The sequence below is a fragment of the Phoca vitulina genome, unplaced genomic scaffold (genome assembly GCF_004348235.1).
Source record: "Phoca vitulina isolate PV1807 unplaced genomic scaffold, GSC_HSeal_1.0 scaffold4, whole genome shotgun sequence".
Classification (NCBI taxonomy): domain Eukaryota; kingdom Metazoa; phylum Chordata; class Mammalia; order Carnivora; family Phocidae; genus Phoca; species Phoca vitulina.
In genome coordinates this window covers 40,959,151-40,978,194 of record NW_022589707.1, presented here as the reverse complement: position 1 = coordinate 40,978,194, position 19,044 = coordinate 40,959,151, and the positions used below count along the sequence as shown (strand labels likewise).

The window sequence follows — 19,044 nt, the reverse complement described above, 5'->3', positions numbered from 1 at the left end:
GAACTAACAAGTTACTTAACTTCCCTAGACATTAAGTTTTATCAACAAGAGTCACTACTTCAGGTTACTTAAAGATACTTAAGGACTCCCTGAGATAATACACGTAAAGTGCCGAGCAGTGCCTGGCACATGATAGGTCATTAAGTATTTACTACTTTTACTATCAGTAGTCAAGAAGCAGTACGGGGGTACAAGTCCTATGCAAAATGCCCATTTTGTCTAGAAGGTAAGAAGAGCCAGAGTGTTAGAAAAAGGGATACAGCGTATTTTAAAGGATGCTCTCTATCTGAAGAAATAGAGCTCTTTTTAAGGTGAAGCATCAGGAGTGCTTGGACAATATAGAATATGCTCCCAAAGAGGCAGAAATTCAAATAAGTATAATAGAATTATTACACTAAAAGCTTTCAAACTTAATACATTTTCCTTTAAGTAAGGCACACAATTAATGTGCAGAAATAGAATCAGATGATAGCTAAAATCAAGCTGGCAGGAAATCAGTCAACACAAGACAAAGGTGACACTGGTTGGTAAAGAAACTAGCTAGAAAATTTGGCAAAATTAATTTCTAAATCTATAGATGTAAGTTTATAGGTTATGTCCTTTTTCCCCAATGAGACAGGGGCAAAGTTATCCATATCTTGGTAACATGTAGCGTTACCAAAAACCAGGCTACTCTAAATATCAAAATGCAAAAATTGTAGAAAATTGGAAAATATGTCCCCATAAGGGAAAAAGTTAATCTCACTACCCAAAAATAATCACTATTAGCATTTTGCATAGCCCTGCCAGTCTTTTAAGTACATTTTCTCATTATATTGAGATTATACTGTATACACAAATTTTATCCTATTTTATTACATAATATTATGTCATCTGTATTCTATTTGCTTTAATATTAAGAGTTACCAAACTAAGGGTAACTTGAGTCAAGTTATTTCAGAAATAAATATTCTCCTTATGTAATCTCACAAGTCTAAGGTCAACTTTTGGTCCGAGGACCATATGCAGCTTTTCAGAGCTTCATGTGCAACCCTACAGGCTAATGTTAAGGAAAAAAATTGCCATGTATTTTATTTATTTTTCTTTCTTTTTTTTATGTATTTTATTTATACTATGCATTGCTTTGAAAGTAGGTTTCATATACACAAAAAGGGCCATAAAAAATGTTATTCCCATTTCTGTACATGATTCTGGTTAATTTTCCCATCCCACCTTTGGTCAGGTGGTCATTTTAACATGATGTGATACAAATTATTTTTCCATGTACATATTGATGAGTCACAATGAATACAAAGGGCCTATAATTGTAGATTTTTTCTTGTCAGTTTAAAGAAGTCTAAACTGAGGGGCGCCTGGGTGGCTCAGTCGTTAAGCGTCTGCCTTCGGCTCAGGCCTGATCCCAGGGTCCTGGGATCGAGCCCCGCATCGGGCTCCCCGCTCAGCGGGAAGCCTGCTTCTCCCTCTCCCACTCCCCCTGCTTGTGTTCCCTCTCTCGCTGTGTCTCTCTCTTCAAATAAATAAATAAAATTAAAAAAAAAAAAAAAAAAAAAGTCTAAACTGAATCTAATTACCTTTTAAGATAAAATACAAAACTTTTTATAAATGGTGATGAAATAGTAATATATGTGTAGGTTAATAGTTCTTATATTTTTCCTTTTTGATGCTTTTAATATTTTAAAATTAAGGTATGCTACTAACCAGCAACCCTTAGGTTTCCCTCTCTCTCGCTCTTTTTTTTGGTAAATAAATTGTATGGATCTTTATAATAGTATCATCCATATGATATAAACAACCTAAACATACGATGGAGACAAATATCCCACAGAATTCAGAAAACTAAATAATGTTACTATTTGAACATGGTTCTTTCAGTCCCTAGACTCTAGATTTGCATGTAATTTTTTTTTATTTTTTAAGACTCCAATGCCAAAAAAAGTTAATGCAAAAGTAAATTTAGTAAACTAAAATTCACAGAAACATCTAAACAATTCCACCAAGTAAAAACAATTGTTAAAGTGTTTTAAGCAATCATCACAAAATGAAATATTTAAAATTTATCATAAATCTATATCCACACATCTTTGGGTCAAAGAACCCAAAGAACAAGATTATATGCCAAAGTAGTCTAACCAGCACTCTGAGGTAGGCTCATCCCATACAGAGGCAACTATGATAGTCTTAGGCCTCAGGCCCTTCCAGCATGAATTGAAAGAACTTTCATAACTCTAATGGGTACATCCAAGGTTCATGAAAATATCATTAGAACACCTTGTTAAACCACTAAATAGCACATAGGTCTTCCCTGGCTGATCAACACTGAAACAATAGCACATTCATGTGAAAACTGGTTTAGCAGATTCTGTGAGTTTGTATCTTGTTACTGTGATTGTGTAGCAGACATCTGTTCTCTTGCATCACATGGAGCCTAAGCCAGTAGAGGAAATTCACTCTTCTGCTTAGGTATTACTGAGTGGGGAAGAAGGGAAGCTATTAAGCACGAAATTCCCAGCCTGGTATTTTTTTTTTACGTGATCAGAAAAATATTAATACCAAGGCTTTTTAAAAAATCCTCAGTATGAAACTGCTCAATAGTGCATTGTTACAACTCTCAAACTTTTACAAAAAGACAATGGCAATGTCCCCATAAATCAACCAATTTTTCAATTAAAGAGGAATGCTGGTGTAGTAGAAATTGCAGGAATGAGGAAGAATCAAGAACTACCTTCTAGATCCTGATGGGATACCCTGATTCATTCATCCAAGGGGCCTCAGGTTCTTCAATGGAAAAATGACAAAACATTAGATCTCTGTGGATCTAAAAACTGCCTCTTCCTAAGTCGATGGCTGGCTTCCATAACTTATAACGGTATGCGGGGAGGAACAGGATAGGTTCAGGCCACAATTTTGAGGACGCTGAAAGTGCCTTGGTTAACAATCTGACAGAAGTGCCATCTTCAGGTAGCACAGTTACAAAGAAAGAGGGGGCGGAGGAGGCAAGTCTTGCTGGTCAAGGGTGATTTAAAACTTTGCTGGAATGACTTGTCCAATAGTTTGTACAGACGACCACTTGTGTAAGACCATCCTACGCGATTAAGGTGGTTAAACAAAAATCAAGCCCCACAGCCCGATGGCACGCCCACCAGGGTGCATCCCTGGGGGCGCTGAAAGGTCAGCCAGCGCTGTAAGCCTAGGAGTCGCAGGGATAGGTGCCCGGTCGCCCCTGGAGTTGGGCCCTCCAATTGTCCTTGGAGCCCTAACTCCAAAGAAGCACGCCCCGGAGCCAAATATTCCTCCCTTACCCCAAGCTCTTCCCACCCCGTCCTAAGTCCCGAAAAAGACGCTGAAAGCCATTCACCTGGATCCCGAACGGGGTTAAAGGGGGCGGGGGTGGGGGGGAAGCACCAGGTGTGCGAGCGGGAGCCGCAGAAGAGGCCAGGCCTTGTAACCAGCCAAAATTGGGGGTTTTAAGCCCCGACCCAACCGCAGCGCCTCCCGTGAAAACACGTCTTCGGCCGTCAGGGCGCGAGAAGCGGGTAGCCGGAGGAGGGACGGGGGGAGAAGGCGCGAGGTCCTTACCCGCTGCAAGGCCGGCCGCTGCCGGGTGCTGCCGGCGGCTCCAATACCGGAGGCCGGAGGCGGCTCCACGGAGCCGTAAGGAGGCTGCCATGCTGCCCCCGCCCCGCCTCCCCGCGGTAACCTCCGCGGCTCCCCGCTCACCCACTGCGAGCGTGCGCCGCGGAGCAGGCAGGATCCACCGTGGCGTGGGGCCGCGCGCGCACGCGCTCTGCAGCTCGGAGCGGGCACCCACCGACGACAGGAGGAGCGCGACGCGGAGAGGCGCGGCCCGGCCAGACAGAGGTCGTAGGTCCCCTGACGGATAGGGGACCAAACCAATCAAGATTCTCAGGTCCCCTCACCTCGCTAACCACCAATAGGAAGACTTTTCGAGCCCCACCCACATGAAGCACCCTGGCCCCACCCCCAAGCTCCTCCCCCGGCTACGGACTGCAGGCGGGAGTCTAGTTGTTTATCAAAACGCCGCGGGTGTGCGGGAGGCGGTGGCTGCCAATCATTACCGACACCAACGAGCGCCTGACCCTCCAGAACCGCCCCCTTGGAGGGTGTAACTGCATGTGCTGCCTCCATGCAGACAGGAACAAAACTTTGATTCGCAGCAGCTGCTGTGATTTTTATGCAAAAGCAGAAATTCCTGGTCTAAGTATAGGGACCCATAGGGACTTCAATAATACGTGGATCTCCTAATGTTAGTATTTGTATTTTTAGCGTCTGTTCATTGAAAAACAACAAAAATCTACCATAAATGTAATAACTTTGAAATTCATTTCATTTTATTTAACACAACAGTTTGTCCATAAATTTGAAAAACAGTAGGAAAGCAAGTCGGTAACATTGTTCTCTTTGATGGGTAGAATTACGAGGAACTCTATTCCAGTATATATTTCTCTGTTTGAAAATTCTGCATTTTGTAAGCAAAAACTAAGGATAAATGAAAATCCAAAAAAAAATAGTCTATATGTATGTGTGTCAGAGAGAGAAAGAGAGATTTATTCATTCTTCTGTCTGTGCTTAGTGTACATATTTGAATCTCTGAACCCTTTGGCAATAATTGCAAGGCTTTCCATCTCCACTGACCCCATCAAAGGGTTGTGAGCCCTGCCCACTCCAAAGCAAGACTTGGCAACCTTTGCAGAAAGGTAGTACAGGAGGAAAAACAGTGAGGAATGTCTAGGGCAATAGAAATCCCAAGGTGTCCACCGCCCCCCAAATTTATTCAACTTATTCACTTGCCTAGATTGTGCTCACCCAACCTTTTAATCAGAGTTGCAAAATCAACAGATTTGACTTTGACCTTATTTTTTACTTTTGCCCAGTCACTCATGGAGTTGGAAGTGCCAAAAGGAAAGGAATTGGATAATTTCCAAGCAGGCTCTTTCATGTTTCTGGGTAGACCAGCAATGTTTCCAGGAACTAGTACAGAGTTGAAGGTTCACATTTGTAACTGGTACAAAAACAACTCCCTTCTTTGGCTCTCTGTCCACTCCAGCCCTCTATTCTACACCAACCAAAAAGAAGGAAGGAAGGAAGGAAGAAAGGAAGGAAGGAAGGAAGGAAGGAAGGGAGGGAGGGAGGGAGGGAGGAAGGAAGGAGGGAAAGGGAAAGGGAAAGGGAAAAATTATTTCAGCATTGGGACAGTCTCCTATATTTGGGTTCCCATCCAAATCTATTTAATTGGTTTCTGGAGAATGTCTCACCTGATCTTCTCTCCCCAGTTTATTTGGGTTTTAGCTGGAATAGACCTCCTGCAACCAATAAATGTAGCCCTACGGATTTCTATAATTAACTGCTGAAATGTGCTCTGCCTTTCAACTATGTCAACCTACATAGCAGAGCTATTTACAACACAGGACAACATATCAATTGATCTCCCAGCTCCTAAATTTTATATCCGTCCTCTTGAGATTTTATATCCAATCAGATTATTTTTGTCATTTTTATTGTGAGCTACTGTTTTTTGTTTCTCTAGGTTGTTTATAGAGATCTTTTCTTGAAAATGAGTATTTCTTTACAAAAGGTTGCTTCCTATGTGCAGTGTTTTCCTAGGACTGGAAGGGGAAAGGGGTTCAGAAAGAAGAGCAGGTAGAAATAAAGCTGGGCATGAGATCTTTTTAATTTGTGCTTTTTTTTTAAACTAATGTGATGGCTTTGAAAGAGGAATGAGGGCATTGAAAATTTGATTCTTTTGCTCACCCAGGACCACGGGATAAGTCACAATTTCTCCATATCCCTACATCATGTAGTTTACTATCTCCTCCCAGAAGCCCTTTACTGATTTATATATTAAGGCTCTGAGATTTTTATAGAAGTTTATAATAAGCATTATAATTTTTTAAGTAATTACAGTTTGAAGGTGCTTGTAGATATTATCGTGTTTGCAAAGGCTGTCACTGCCCATGGCTGAGTTTATTTGATTGCCTTCCTGATATCTTTGAAGGGCATTGAAGCTTTTCTCTAGATCTCTGCCATGTAGTTTTGTTTGAAATCGTGTTTCAACACATTACAGCCTCTTTGCTTCTGCTTCTGGGTAGATTGAATAAATATATTTTTCTCTATCTCTCCCAATAAGTACAACTAAAAACTTTGGACATTATATATAAAACAAATTTAAGAAACCCTAAAAGTGGAGAAAAAACAGCATACGAGCTAGGGACCTCAGGACCCAGAGACAGAAGTAAGTACTTGGGTTTTTGTTTAGCCTTAAGCTCCCCTACTGGGTACTAGAGAAGCCAACAGCTAGAAACCTAAAAATGCCAAGAGGCGGGGCACCTGGGTGGCTTAGTCAGTGGGCATCTGCCTTTGGCTCGGGTCATGATCCCAGGATACTGGGATCGAGCCTCGCATTGGGCTCCCTGCTCGGTGGGGAGTCTGCTTCTTCCTCTCCCTCGGTTGCACCCCCTGCTTGTGCTCTCTCCCTCTCTCTCTCTCTCTCTCTGTCAAATGGATAGATAAAATATTTTTTTTAAAAAATGCCAAGACATTTTTTTGTGGGGATACAGAACTGCCCCAATAAAAGGCTACTCTCTTTTGCCAAAGGATGAGAAAGGGGCAGCCTACCAAAACATCACTTTTACAAAATAACTACTCTGCTATAGACGAACACCACACAATAAAAACCTATTGCCCCCACCCATGCCTGGAAAGGCCAAGCAAGGAGCCTAGACTTGCACACTCTATAGGCTATAATGAAACACCCCAGCATCCTAACGCCCCAATCCCCCTATACCTCAATCCCGCTGGTGTGATGTCAGAGAAAGCCAAGTAGAGGGCCAAGACTTATATCCCACTGCTGAGTTCTAACAAGTACTCCTCTACACATATGCCCCATCTCTCTCCTCACAGTGCCATTGGAGACTATGTGGGGAGCCTGGACTTCCACCCCTACTTGACAGTAATGAGACACCCCTCCTCCTCCCTGCTGAGAGAGTCAGAGGAGGGGCCTACTGGAGAGTAAGGACTTTCCTCACTGTCTGGTGTAAGGAGGCCAAACATCCCCACTATGGTGCCAGTGAAGGCCACGTGGGGGGCAGTAATGAGGCTCTCCCACCCCTTTCAGCTAGGGAAGTATCAGTAGAAGCCTAGTGGGGAGTTGAACGGCTACCCAAGCTCCTCAGTAATGAGGAGCCACACCCCCACACCATCAATGTCAACATGGGCAGAATGAGGAACCTTAACTTCTACATTTATGTCCCATTAACATAGACAATGCCCCCTCCATTCCTTTTCCAGGGCACTGTCAGAAAAAGCCAGCTAAAATAGGTGGTTTAAATAAGATCCAGAGTAGAATAATACCCAAACATCCATGTTTCAACTGAAAGTTGTTCATCGTACCAAGAACCAGGAATATCTTAAACTGAATGGGAAAAAAAAAAAAAAGATGTCAATATCCCATATATCAACTATAATAAAAATAATAGAGATTTTTGGCTTTGTTTGTTTTTGTTTAAAGAGATAATTACCAGAGGCCCATGACATAATTTCGGTAGCCTTCAATCACTCTGATATTTCCTGGTCAGATTATTTCTACATTTGGCCAAATTCATCTGTAAAGAGTATAAAGCAGTGGCTTGCAATCCCAAATGCATGTTAAACTGTTTTCAAAATACCAAACCTCAGTCCTCATCCACAAATAGCTTCTGGAGTAAGTCATAGAGCATTTGAATTTGTTTTTAATTTCTTCAAATGATTCTGCCACACAGTGAATATTGAGAGCCATAGCCATGGGAGGTAAAACTAGGCATAAAAGATGCTCAGGAACTAATCATGCTGGCAGTGACAGCGGGCATAGAGAAAAAGAGACAGGCATGAAAGATATCTGGGAGGCAAAACTGATAATACCAGTTACTTCTGAAGTTGAAGGAGACTTGAAAGAGAAGTCATCTGGGTAGAGCCCTAGGTTTTTGGCTTAGGTGACTGAATGGTTGAAAGTGCCATTTCCCAATATGGGGAACTGGATTATGTTGAGTTTGAAGTGGATGTGTCCAGGAGCAGTTGGCCAGATGGAGAATCCAAGTTAGAGATACATATTTGGAAGTCATGGGCTAAGAGATGGTAAAGTAAGTCATGGGTATAGATAGGATCATTATGGACATTTTAAAGGAACACGGTTGGGGTGCCTGGCTGGCTCAGTCAGTACAGCATGCAATTCTTGATCTTGGGGTCATGAGTTCAAGCCCCATGTTGGGGGCAGAGTTTACTTAAGAAAAAAAATTTTTTAATTTAAAAAAAGTTAAAAATAAAGGAACATGGGTGATGATGAAACTCCAGAGAACACCCTAAGAAGTGGGTGGAAGAATTAGAGTTTATGAAGACTGAGAGGGAGGGTCCAGAGGAGGAAAGAAATAAGGAGCAATATCAAAGAAGTCAAAGCAAGAGAAAAGTTCAAGGAGGGAATATTTCACAGTGCCAGTTATTATCATGTAAGTGATAAGTGCAAAAAGGTAAGTCTTTATAGGCTCTTGCAACTAAGAGTTAGTGTTGGCTTTAGTTAGGGAGAGCAGATGTAGTGAAACGGTGGGACCAGATCACGTGGGGTCAGATCACGGTAGATCGAGGAGAGAATGACCAATGGCAAAATGGAGAAATTCAGACGGTGAATACTGTCTGCTTTTTCAAGAAACTTGTCCTATGAAGTGAAAGAGAATTTAGAGGGAAGTAAATGCCAAGGGAGGCCTTTGTTTACTTGTTTTCGTTTTAAAGAGGAAAGACACTTGAGTATGTTCAAATCCTAAGGGGAAACAGTAAAAAGATTTAATTGAAGAAGGGGGTGCTGATAGGTGATAGTTTGGGGGTTATTACTGAACAATCCCTGGGATTCTTCCTCCTTAATTAAAAAAAAAAAATGGGGTGCCTGGGTCTCAGTTGGTTAAGTGACTGCCTTCGGCTCAGGTCATGATCCCCGAGTCCTGGGATCGAGTCCCACGTCAGGCTCCCTGCTCAGCAGGGAGTCTGCTTCTCCCTCTGACCCTACCCCCTCTTGGGCTCTCTCTCTCACTCTCTCTCTCAAATAAATAAATAAAATCTTTAAATAAATAAATAAATAAATAATAAAAATGCTTCCCCATTTAGTTTCTACGTAAGACCTATAGTCAGAAGGAAGGCATGTAGAGAGCCTCAGTTAATAAAGCTATGGATTTTCTTTCCAGCAACAACACAAACTTAGAACAATCCTACAAACACATAGTGAGGTATAATAATTTTTAAAAATACAGATCAGGGCACCTGGGTGGCTCAGTCAGTTAAGCATCTGACTCTTGATTTCGGCTCAGGTCATGATCTCAGGGTTGTGAGACGGAGCCCCACATCTGGTTCTGTGCTCAGCACAGAGTCTGCTTGAGGTCCTCTCCCTCTGCCCCTCTCCCTGCTCGTGTGCTCTCTCTCTCTCTTTCTCTCTCAAATAAATAAATGAAATAAATCTAAAAAAATACAGATCAAGTCAGGAACATGCATACATTAAAGGTGACTACTTGGCAGCAAGAGTTTTAGAGAAAGAAAAGTTGCTGCCCCTTCTTCTCTTGTTATTGAGTCAGGCTCCGTCCATATATGGGTATACAGTACACTTACAATTCTAATCCAAACTAGTTGCCGATTCTTGTTAGCTTACAGCTCCCGTTTTCTGTTACCAGACGATAAGAAAATGACCAGTGGGTTGAGCTGAAGCCCCAGCCTAATCAATGACTTTCTACACTAAGTACTCATCCCTTAGGGAAATGAATCTTGAAATACAATAACAAATAGAATGAAATGTTGTTTATTCATACTCTGTATAAATTCTGGTCAAGCATATATTGAGAATACATTTATCCATTGCTCCAATTTTTTTTGAGAAGTACTTAAAAAAACCATACTCTGATCCACAGTTGTAACCCTCGAAATCTATCAGAAAGAAATAATCATAGAGGGGTATGTTCATAGAAGTGCTATTTATAAATGGGGGAGGGAAAAATAAAAACATACAAAAAGGAAGGACTAGACTAAACATATTCTGTTAGATATATACTGTAGAACACTGTAGAACACTGTCCCCCGATATCTGTTCTTCCCTTCTTCCAGGATAATAGAATTTCTAGCTGGAGACATGGCTAGTAGCATCAAAACTAAATTTCCCAGCTTCTGTTGCAGCTAGGTGTGGCAATATAATGAAGTTCTGGAGGCACTTGGTATATAAAATTGTCCCTTCTTCCTTCATCCTATTGATTGGAATGTAGACGTGACAGTTGGCATGCTATCTTAGACCATGAGCACAAGGGCTGTCCCTGAGGAGTGACAGAGCAGAGATAAAAGTAGTGCCCAAGTACACCTTAGTACAGCCGTCACAATAGCCTTGGTTGTTCACCGCCAGACTTATATGGGAGAGAGAATTTAACTTTGGTCTTGTTTAACTCCCTGTTATCTTGCAGTTTGGGTCACTCACAGACAAACTTAATTCTAATTTATATATACATGGACATTTATGAAAACATTTAAAATATTGTTTCCAAAGAAGTTTTAGTAGTATAGGAAAATTCCCATAATATAATGTTAAGTGAAAAGAATCAAGATACAGGGGCACCAGGGTGGCTCAGTCGTTAAGTGTCTGCTTTCGGCTCAGGTCATGATCCCTGCATCGGGCTCCCTGCTCCGTGGGAAGCCTCCTTCTCCCTCTCCCACTCCCCCTGCTTGTGTTCCCTCTCTCGCTGCCTCTCTCTCTGTGTCATATAAATAAATAAAATTTTTTAAAAAATCAAGATACAAAACTGTTCTTGCAACATTTTGCAATTTGTATTGTATTAAGTGTATACATATATGCATAGGAAAACAAAAAGTAGAATTAAAGATGTTTTTTCTTATCTCTGCTTTTCTTCACCTTTCCTACCTCACCATCCACAAAAATCAATTCCAGATGAACAAAAGACTTATGTATAGAAGACAAGATTTTAAAGCTATTAGAAGAAAATTGGAAGAGTATCTTTGGAATAAGGAAGAATTTTTTTAACAAGTCACAAACAATAAAGAAAGGTATTAATACATTCAACAGTATTATAATTAAGAACATCTGTTCATCAAACTATAACAAATAGAAAGTGAAAAAATAAGCCACTGGGAAAAGATGTTTGCAACACACCAAACCATCAAAGGATCAGTATCCACTATATATATATATTTATTTTTATTTTTAAGTAATCTCCACACCCAATGTGGAGCTCAAACTCACTAACCTGAAATCAAGAGTCACACACTACACCAGCTGAGCCAAGCCAGGCGCCCCACCACAATATATTTTTTAAATCCTACAAATCAACATGAAACATATAAACAGCCAGCAGAATAAAAAAGTAAAAGATAATAATCATGAGATGCATATTAAAATCATGATGAAGAGATGGAGGAACAGGAGCTTTCTTACATAGCTAGAAGGAGTGTAAATTAGGTCAACAACACTGGGAAATTCCTTAGCAATACTCGGTAAAGTTGCACAAACTCAGTAACTCCACTCTTAAATATTCAGCTCTGTGAAAGGCATCTATATGTTCATCAGGAGCCCTGTGCAGGAAAGATCATAATACTATTGTCCCAGTGGCAAAAAACTGAAAACAATGCAAATATCCAACAGAACAAGGAAATACGTTGTGGTGTATGCATAAAATGGAATGTCATTTTAGCAGTGAGAATGAACGCAGTATCACTGCTCTCATTAACATGCATGACCCTCAAAAACAATGTTGAGTGAGTCACAAAAGAAAAAATACTTTTATAGAGTGCTCAAAACAGGCAGAACAAAGTATTTCTTTGTATGAATACATACACATGTAGTAAAATGATGTTAAAGGAAGAGAATGATTAACACCAATTACAATACAGAGGTTACCTCTGATTGGGAGGAAGAGGAGGTAGGGTTATTGGGGAGAGACACACAGGAATCTGCAAAGCTATTAGCAAAATTCTGTTTTTTAAGCTTCGTGATAGATCCAGGTGATCACTTTATTCTTCTTTAAATAATAATGTTTTTACTAACCGTGTACATACCGTACACTCTTGTAAGTATGTGATTTAAAAGAGTTTTTTTTTTTTTTAAGATTGTATTTATTTATTTGACAGAGAGAGAGAGCGAGAGAGGGAACACAAGCAGGGAGAGTGTGAGAGGGAGAAGCAAGCTTCCTGCTGAGCGGAGAGCTCGATGCAAGCTCGATCCCAGGACTCTGGGATCGTGACCTGAGCCGAAGGCAGACGCTTAACGGCTGAGCCACCCAGGCGCCCCTAAAAGAGTTTTTTAAAAGGAACAACTTGGAGCTAATTTTTTTAAAACTAAGCACACACCCGTAGTGTGCCTAAGAATGTAAATTTGTGAAAGTTAGGACACACTTCATGGGGATCATTTAGAGGTTCAGGCAATACTCAGGAAGTGATGGAAAGAACCTGGGTCTCTAGTGGAACCTGGGCCTCTGCTAATATGGATCAGGATAACAAGGTCAGCCCTGAATCTTTTACCTAGACTATTTAAGTGCCTGTATCTTGGGATATTTTTTGCAGCAGCAGCAGCAGCAACAGGTTGTCCCTTGACTAATAAACCATTGTCCTTCTTTATGTGTTCCTTGTGAACATCAGCAGAGTAGATAAGACATGACTCTTGACAACGGTACGGTGCTTATATGGTATCGTCTGGGAAAAGATCAGCTGCTTCCATACCTTAGAAATTTCGTTTTCTCCCTTCTTAGGACTTTCAGGCCCTGATACACTGGGACAAATTGGCTAAAAACTACAAGAGACCAAAGTTGACACCAGAATGCAAATTGATTAATTTACTAGGAGAATTAAAACAGCAACACCCTTGCATGCATAGTTAGCGTATTCCATCCCCTATAATAAAGCTACATGGAAAGCTAATTCATCAGAAGCTGTTTCAGTGACTTGCCAGAAAATTTTAAAGTTCATGTGGTAAAGTCATTCTCTCCCTGTAGGGAGACCTGCTTGGAACTTAGAAGGTTGCTTCAGGATCTTAAAATCAAAGAAAGGGAAACAGATGAGTTATATGTATAGTGATTATCCTTTTACTTTTGTAACCATAGTGACAGGATCAAAATCAAAAGCTAAAATCTCCTATCTTTATCTTCACATCTGAAATGGTATCGCAGCAGAGAGCAAAAATAGATCAAAGGCAGAAGGTACGGCTTCCTTTTCCTGACCCCAACCCCAACCCTAACCCTTCCTTTTCCCTGAACAACAGACATTACCAATGTTTGCCTCTGGGACTCTTCTTTTTTTTATCTCAAGGCCTAGTCCGAAAGAGGTTGCTTGTCTTTAATAAGATTTTCACCTGTTTTGGGGAAAAAAGAAAAAAATATCTCCCTAGATAGTAGACTTTCTGGGAACGACTCCCTTTGTTCTGAGAATATGCTATTTATTATTTTTTTGGTGGCAAAACATCTTTTCTCTTATGACATAATGGTGGTCGTAGTTGATGGATCTTTCTCGTGTCAGTCTTTGGTAAATTGAAAAGTTGGCAGCACTTTATCAGGTTCTCCAGTTTTTTTTAAGGAGGCGTAAAACCTAAAGGCCTACTGTTTTATCCTCCTGCAGATGAACAAACACCTTTTTGATTGACACATTTTTAAGATATGATAATAACTTCAGACTGGTTACACTGAAGTTTTCTGAGCCTTCAAGCTATCCTTTGGGTGATCCATTTTTGTTCATTTTATAACTAAACTCTTAGATGTTTTATTTTATGTCCTTTACAAGTTATCAGGACATAACATGATAGCCCTGAAGTATTTAGAACATCCCATGAATTCACTTTCTAAGAGCACAGTAATCATGTCTTATAACAGTAACAATAACATCTACAATTTCTTGAGCATGTGCCACATGCCAGGCACTGTAAGTTCTTTACCTGGATTAATTCAGGCAGTCCTTTCAACAACCCTAGGAAGTAATGGTAAATATTATTTGCATTTTAAGATGAGATGATCAGAGCATAAAGAGGCTATTAATTTGTCTAAGATCACATAGCTAATAACTGGACCTGGAACTCAAAACCAGGCAATCTGACTCCAAAGCCCATGCTCATTTTGTGTCTCAAAAAAATCAGGTTGTCTTCTCATTGCCAAATTAAACCCCGCTTTTCCATGAGACAGAAATCTGAAGAGGCCTCGTAGGGCTTTGTGTAGTGTATTTTTGAATACTTGGTACTTAAAAAATACTCAGTGCTAAATCTAATCTATCCTATCCATAGAAATACACAAACAACTTGCATTTTCTAGGGTAGAAAAATGAAAATCCTTCTCAATAACTCCCTCCATCCTTTTTTACTCTTCTCTTTGTGAACATTTTGCTCCTAAAATAATTCATGACTATGGCTTTATCAAGAATGGCATTTCTTTTTTTTTTTTTAAGATTTTATTTATTTTTCGACAGAAAGAGAGACAGCAAGAGAGGGAACACAAGCAGGGGGAGTGGGAGAAGCAGGCTTCCCACCAAGCAGGGAGCCCGACGTGGGACTAGATCCCAGGACACTGGGATCATGACCTGAGCTGAAGGCAGATGCTTAACGACTGAGCCACCCAGGCGCCCCAAGAATGGCATTTCTTAAGAAGTTTTCCCTTGTACTAACACTCATTTTCTTTTTATTTTTTGAACAAACTTTCAGGTTTTAACCTACCCTGTCAGTGTGACTGAGATAAGACCTTGTCTCTCTATTCCCTTTTCTGGGGACATGGCCTTGAATTCTGTTTAAAGAGGGTCCTGCTCCATCTTTCCCCATACTGAATCTTCCAAACCTTCCTTGGCCTTCCCCACACTGACCTCTCATGAATGTACTCTATGTAACCTTTCCTAACAGGTGTCTTTTGAGAAGTCCACACCATCGGCCAATTTTCCACTTACGGTTAGTCTCAGCTTTCATGCTTTGGGTCTCCCAACCACATTCTATAATGTCAGGTCTAGTCAGGGTTTCCAACTCCTAACTCTTCAGAAAGAAAATCAAACCAAAAATCATTCACATTCTAGTCTTCCTTTAATGGGTTCTGTATATTACCTAATGTGTCAAGGGTTCCCAAGACCACCCCCAGGTTTAGGGCTTCACTAGAAGGACTCAGGACTCAGCATATAATCATACTCTTGGCTATTATTCGATACAGCAAAAACGATACAAAGCAAAAGCAGCCAAGGTAAAAGGTACATGGGGCAAAATCCACAGAAAACCATTGTGTAAGCTTCAAAGAATCCTCTCTCAATGGAGTCACATGGGACACACTTAATTCCCTGGCAATGAGTTCTGATATGTAAAATGTCGTCTGCCAGAGAAGCTCATAGAGACTCAGTGCCCAAAGTTTTTTTACTTTTATTTTTTTTTAAAGCTTGCTACTCTTGTTTTTCTTTTTGAAGACTTTATTTATTTATTTGTCAGAGAGAGAGAGAGAGAGAGCACAAGCAGGGGGAGCGGCAGGCAGAGGAAGAAGCAGACTCCCCGCTGAGCAAGGAGCCCAATGTGGGACTCCATCCCAGCACCCTGGGATCATGACCTGAGCTGAAGGCAGCTGCTTAACTGACTGAGCCACCCAGACGTCCCCAAATTGTTTTTGTTTTTGCTTTTAATATTTTATTTATTTGAGAGAGAGAGAATACGCATGAGGCGAGGGGTGCAGAGGGAGAGGGAGAAGCAGACTCCCTGCTGAGCAGGGAGCCCAAGATGATGTGGGGCTTTGATCTCAGGACCTGAGCTGAAGGCAGATGCTTAACAAACTGAGCCACCCAGGCACGCCTCAGTACCCAAAGTTTTTATTGGGGGCTGGTCACACAGGCACCCTCTGCCTAGCACAAAATTCCAGACTCCAGAAGGAAAGCAGGTGTTTGGTATTAATTGCATCATTGGTACAAAGCAGTTTAAGTACAGTGAGCCATTCTTATTAGGGTGGTGGGAACCCTTCCCAAATCCAAGTTCCCAGACACTAGCCAAGGGCTAACCTTGTAAGGAGACCTTTCAAAGGATAGCATTTGGTTTGCCAAGGTAACTCTTTTTTTTTTTTTTTTTTTTGAATACTTGAGGAAGTACAAGTAAAGGAGATCTCGTAGAATAGGTCTAAGGCAAAGTCCTTGAGGGAGAGCCAAGAGTCTGAATCTGGAGCTCCCGGACATATTGTCAAGCCCAAAGTGAATGAGAATGAAAACCCAAATGGGAAAGCAAAGCAGGAATCTGACTGAATTAAAGCCCACTGAGGGTTTGGATCAGAGGTGATTGATCCCAAATGCTGCTGAGTGCCTTGGGTACCGCACCTGGTGCGCAGCTGAATCAACTGCTTAAAACGAAAGAGTCAAGCCTGGCAAATGCTCTCCAGATTATCCCTACAACATGGCAAGGACACATCAAGGAAGAAAGCCTGAGACTGCGGATTGAGGTGAGTTTTGGTGGTGAAAGCCAGCGCCGTGCCAGGCTTCTGGGCCTCGCCTTTTCCACTGTCCCAACCTCTTTGGTACCCGCCAGAGTCTAATGTCTCTATGGTGTCTGACACATATCTGAGCAACCTTTCAGAGGGTCAGAGGCTGACTTCTGTGGACAGTATTCCCACAACATATAGCCAACTGTTCCTACAACTGTCCATGCTTGGCAGCGCTCTGGAGAAACTCTGACAGTAGTGTGATCTGGGAGAAAGGAAGTCCTCCCGAGCAACTCTAGCCAGTTGTATGTCCCAGGAGACAAAGCTTGGATCCAGGCCTTTCTGCTGTGCCAGGATGCAAACTGAGAAGGCCACTGGGACCCTTTCAAGAGAACTAATTTGACTCATTAGGGGATCTAATAGTCCCATATGCAACATAACTTGTTTCATTAGTCAGACAAATAAAGGATACTCTTGGCCAAAAGATAAGTCAGTGATTCTCAAGGAGCTCTTACGCCTTTTCCTGTCCCCTAAGCCTGCTAGGGGGTAGTGTCATACAATTTAATCATAAACCACCTTTTTTTTCCCTCTGGGCCTATTTCAGGCATGATGGGGCTACTGATAAAGATAATTTATGTGTCATCTGTTCCTGCTCACACTTTGCACTGAACACTCAACCATGCACCTGAAAGATGCACCTGCAACCACATACCTGCAAAATGTGGTGGAATAGTACAAACCATCAAATGGTTTCCTTTCCTACAGAGCCATTACAGGGCCCCATACTTGTAAGCCCATATTTGTAAGGCATTTTAAATCCAGGTCCAAGTCTGTTTCCCCTCACCCCTAAACTCATGGCCAAGAATCTATGAACCAAGTGCTAGAATATTTCAGTTTCAGGCCATCCTCTTAATGGGGCAGTTCCCCTTAGTAGAGCAAACTTCACACTATGGAATTTTTCTCTGAATCCATTCAGCCAGCACTTAAAATATCCATAACAATTATGGGTTTCACTCCAAGTAATTCTCCATTATTCACTTCAGTCACCATTCTAGCAAACTACCTAGAAGAATTCCATGGAGCCCAGAAGAAAACGTCAGGCTTTTTGGGATCTAAATGATTAGAATCTGAAGTCTGAAATATAGTCAAACAATAGTTGTCTTGGGATGCCTGGGTGGCTCAGTCGTTAAGCATCTGCCTTCGGCTCAGGTCATGATCCCGGGGTCCTGGGATCGAGCCCCACATCGGGCTCCCTGTTCAGCAGGGAGATTCAGACCGTTCCCCCTGTTTGTGCTCTGTCTCTGTCAAATAAACAAATAAAATCTTTAAAAAAAAAGCAATAATTGTCTTGTACGTGACACACATGAAACTTTCAGCTTTATTTGCGTTATACAGGCCTTCAGGAATATCATCTCTTGCTGGGCATACTATAAAAAACAGATAAGCCAAAAGTTTTAGAATTGCTGTTCTTTCCCTTGAGAGTACCAATATTTACTCTAAATTGGCCTAGATTTAGAACAGACAGAATGTCCATAGTAATTTTAATTTGATCCTGTTAATTAGCAAGGAAATATTCTGTTGCTTGTTTGTCAGGCTTTTTGTGGGCTTCTTTCTATAATTTTTACATTGTTTCTTTGTAGCAAATCACTAGTGAGAGAAAGTTAAACCTAATGAATTAATTCCACTTTGGAGTTTGTAAATTGTACATTAACCACAATGACGTTTATTCTACAGTCTCTCCAAGCCTGATACTCTTGAGAGATATAGTACTATTCCCCCAGTGGTTATATCCTAAGTTATAGGATGATCTAACAAATGACCAATTCTGTATCAAATGAGAGGGCTTCCTGTAAGTCATATCTCTTCAAAAGACATATCATGATCATTATTGTCAGGCTTTATTCTGTTTGTTGCTGCAGAAGAGAAATTAATTGGTTTTCTTTGACAATAATTTGATGTAAACTGGGATGGTTTTGTTCAGGCAACAGTGAAAAGACTTTCATGACAGCATTGAGGAAGATTAGGGTGGGAATAATGGTTATTGTTGATTGATACCCATATCCATCTCCACTTCCTGGCTATATCTTAATTGAGGTAACCAGTATGACTCTTCATGTGTGTGCCGGGGGAAACTGTCACACCCAGTTCCAGAGCAAGGCTATTTTGAACAAAGGGTAATGCCATCACCCTCACTAGGGTGACTGGTGCTGGAACCCAGACCTAAGCTGATCTGCAGGTGGCAATTCCTCTGGTCCCAGGGACTGGTTCAGGAGCAACACATAAACCAGTCTGGGCCAATAAGAAATGAGAAGAAACATGCAAAATCTTCTGAGAAAGAGTTGTCCTAGTTCATACAAGAGAATCACAGAAAGAAATTCTCTTTCTCTGGACAACAGGGAGCACAGACGTGAAGGCAGCATGAAAGAAGCCAGTAGGAGGATGAATCCCACCAACACAGGAATAACAGTCCTGGCAGGCTGGACTAGGCTGATCCGGAAACCAACCTTGCTCTGGACTTCCATTATGTGGACCAATGAATTCCCAGTTACATAAGCCAATAAAAACGAGGTGAAGTCTGGTAGCCTAATTGAAAAGGTGAGTTAGTTTTAATTTTATT

General features: G+C 41.2%; 1 protein-coding gene across 2 annotated transcripts in view; it reads right to left on the bottom strand.

The window, feature by feature from the left end:
* HIBADH (3-hydroxyisobutyrate dehydrogenase) overlaps positions 1 to 3,880 on the bottom strand; it is a 106,078-nt gene extending 102,198 nt beyond the window's left edge. The window contains exon 1 of one of the 2 annotated variants that reach the window (XM_032401886.1): positions 3,577 to 3,880. In XM_032401886.1, the coding sequence (XP_032257777.1) occupies positions 3,577 to 3,667 (91 nt within the window). In that variant the 5' untranslated portion in view covers positions 3,668 to 3,880. Of the gene's footprint in view, positions 1 to 2,722; positions 3,258 to 3,576 lie in introns of those variants that run through there. The other variant, XM_032401887.1, reaches the window with a different exon arrangement.
* Positions 3,881 to 19,044: the final 15,164 nt, after the last annotated feature.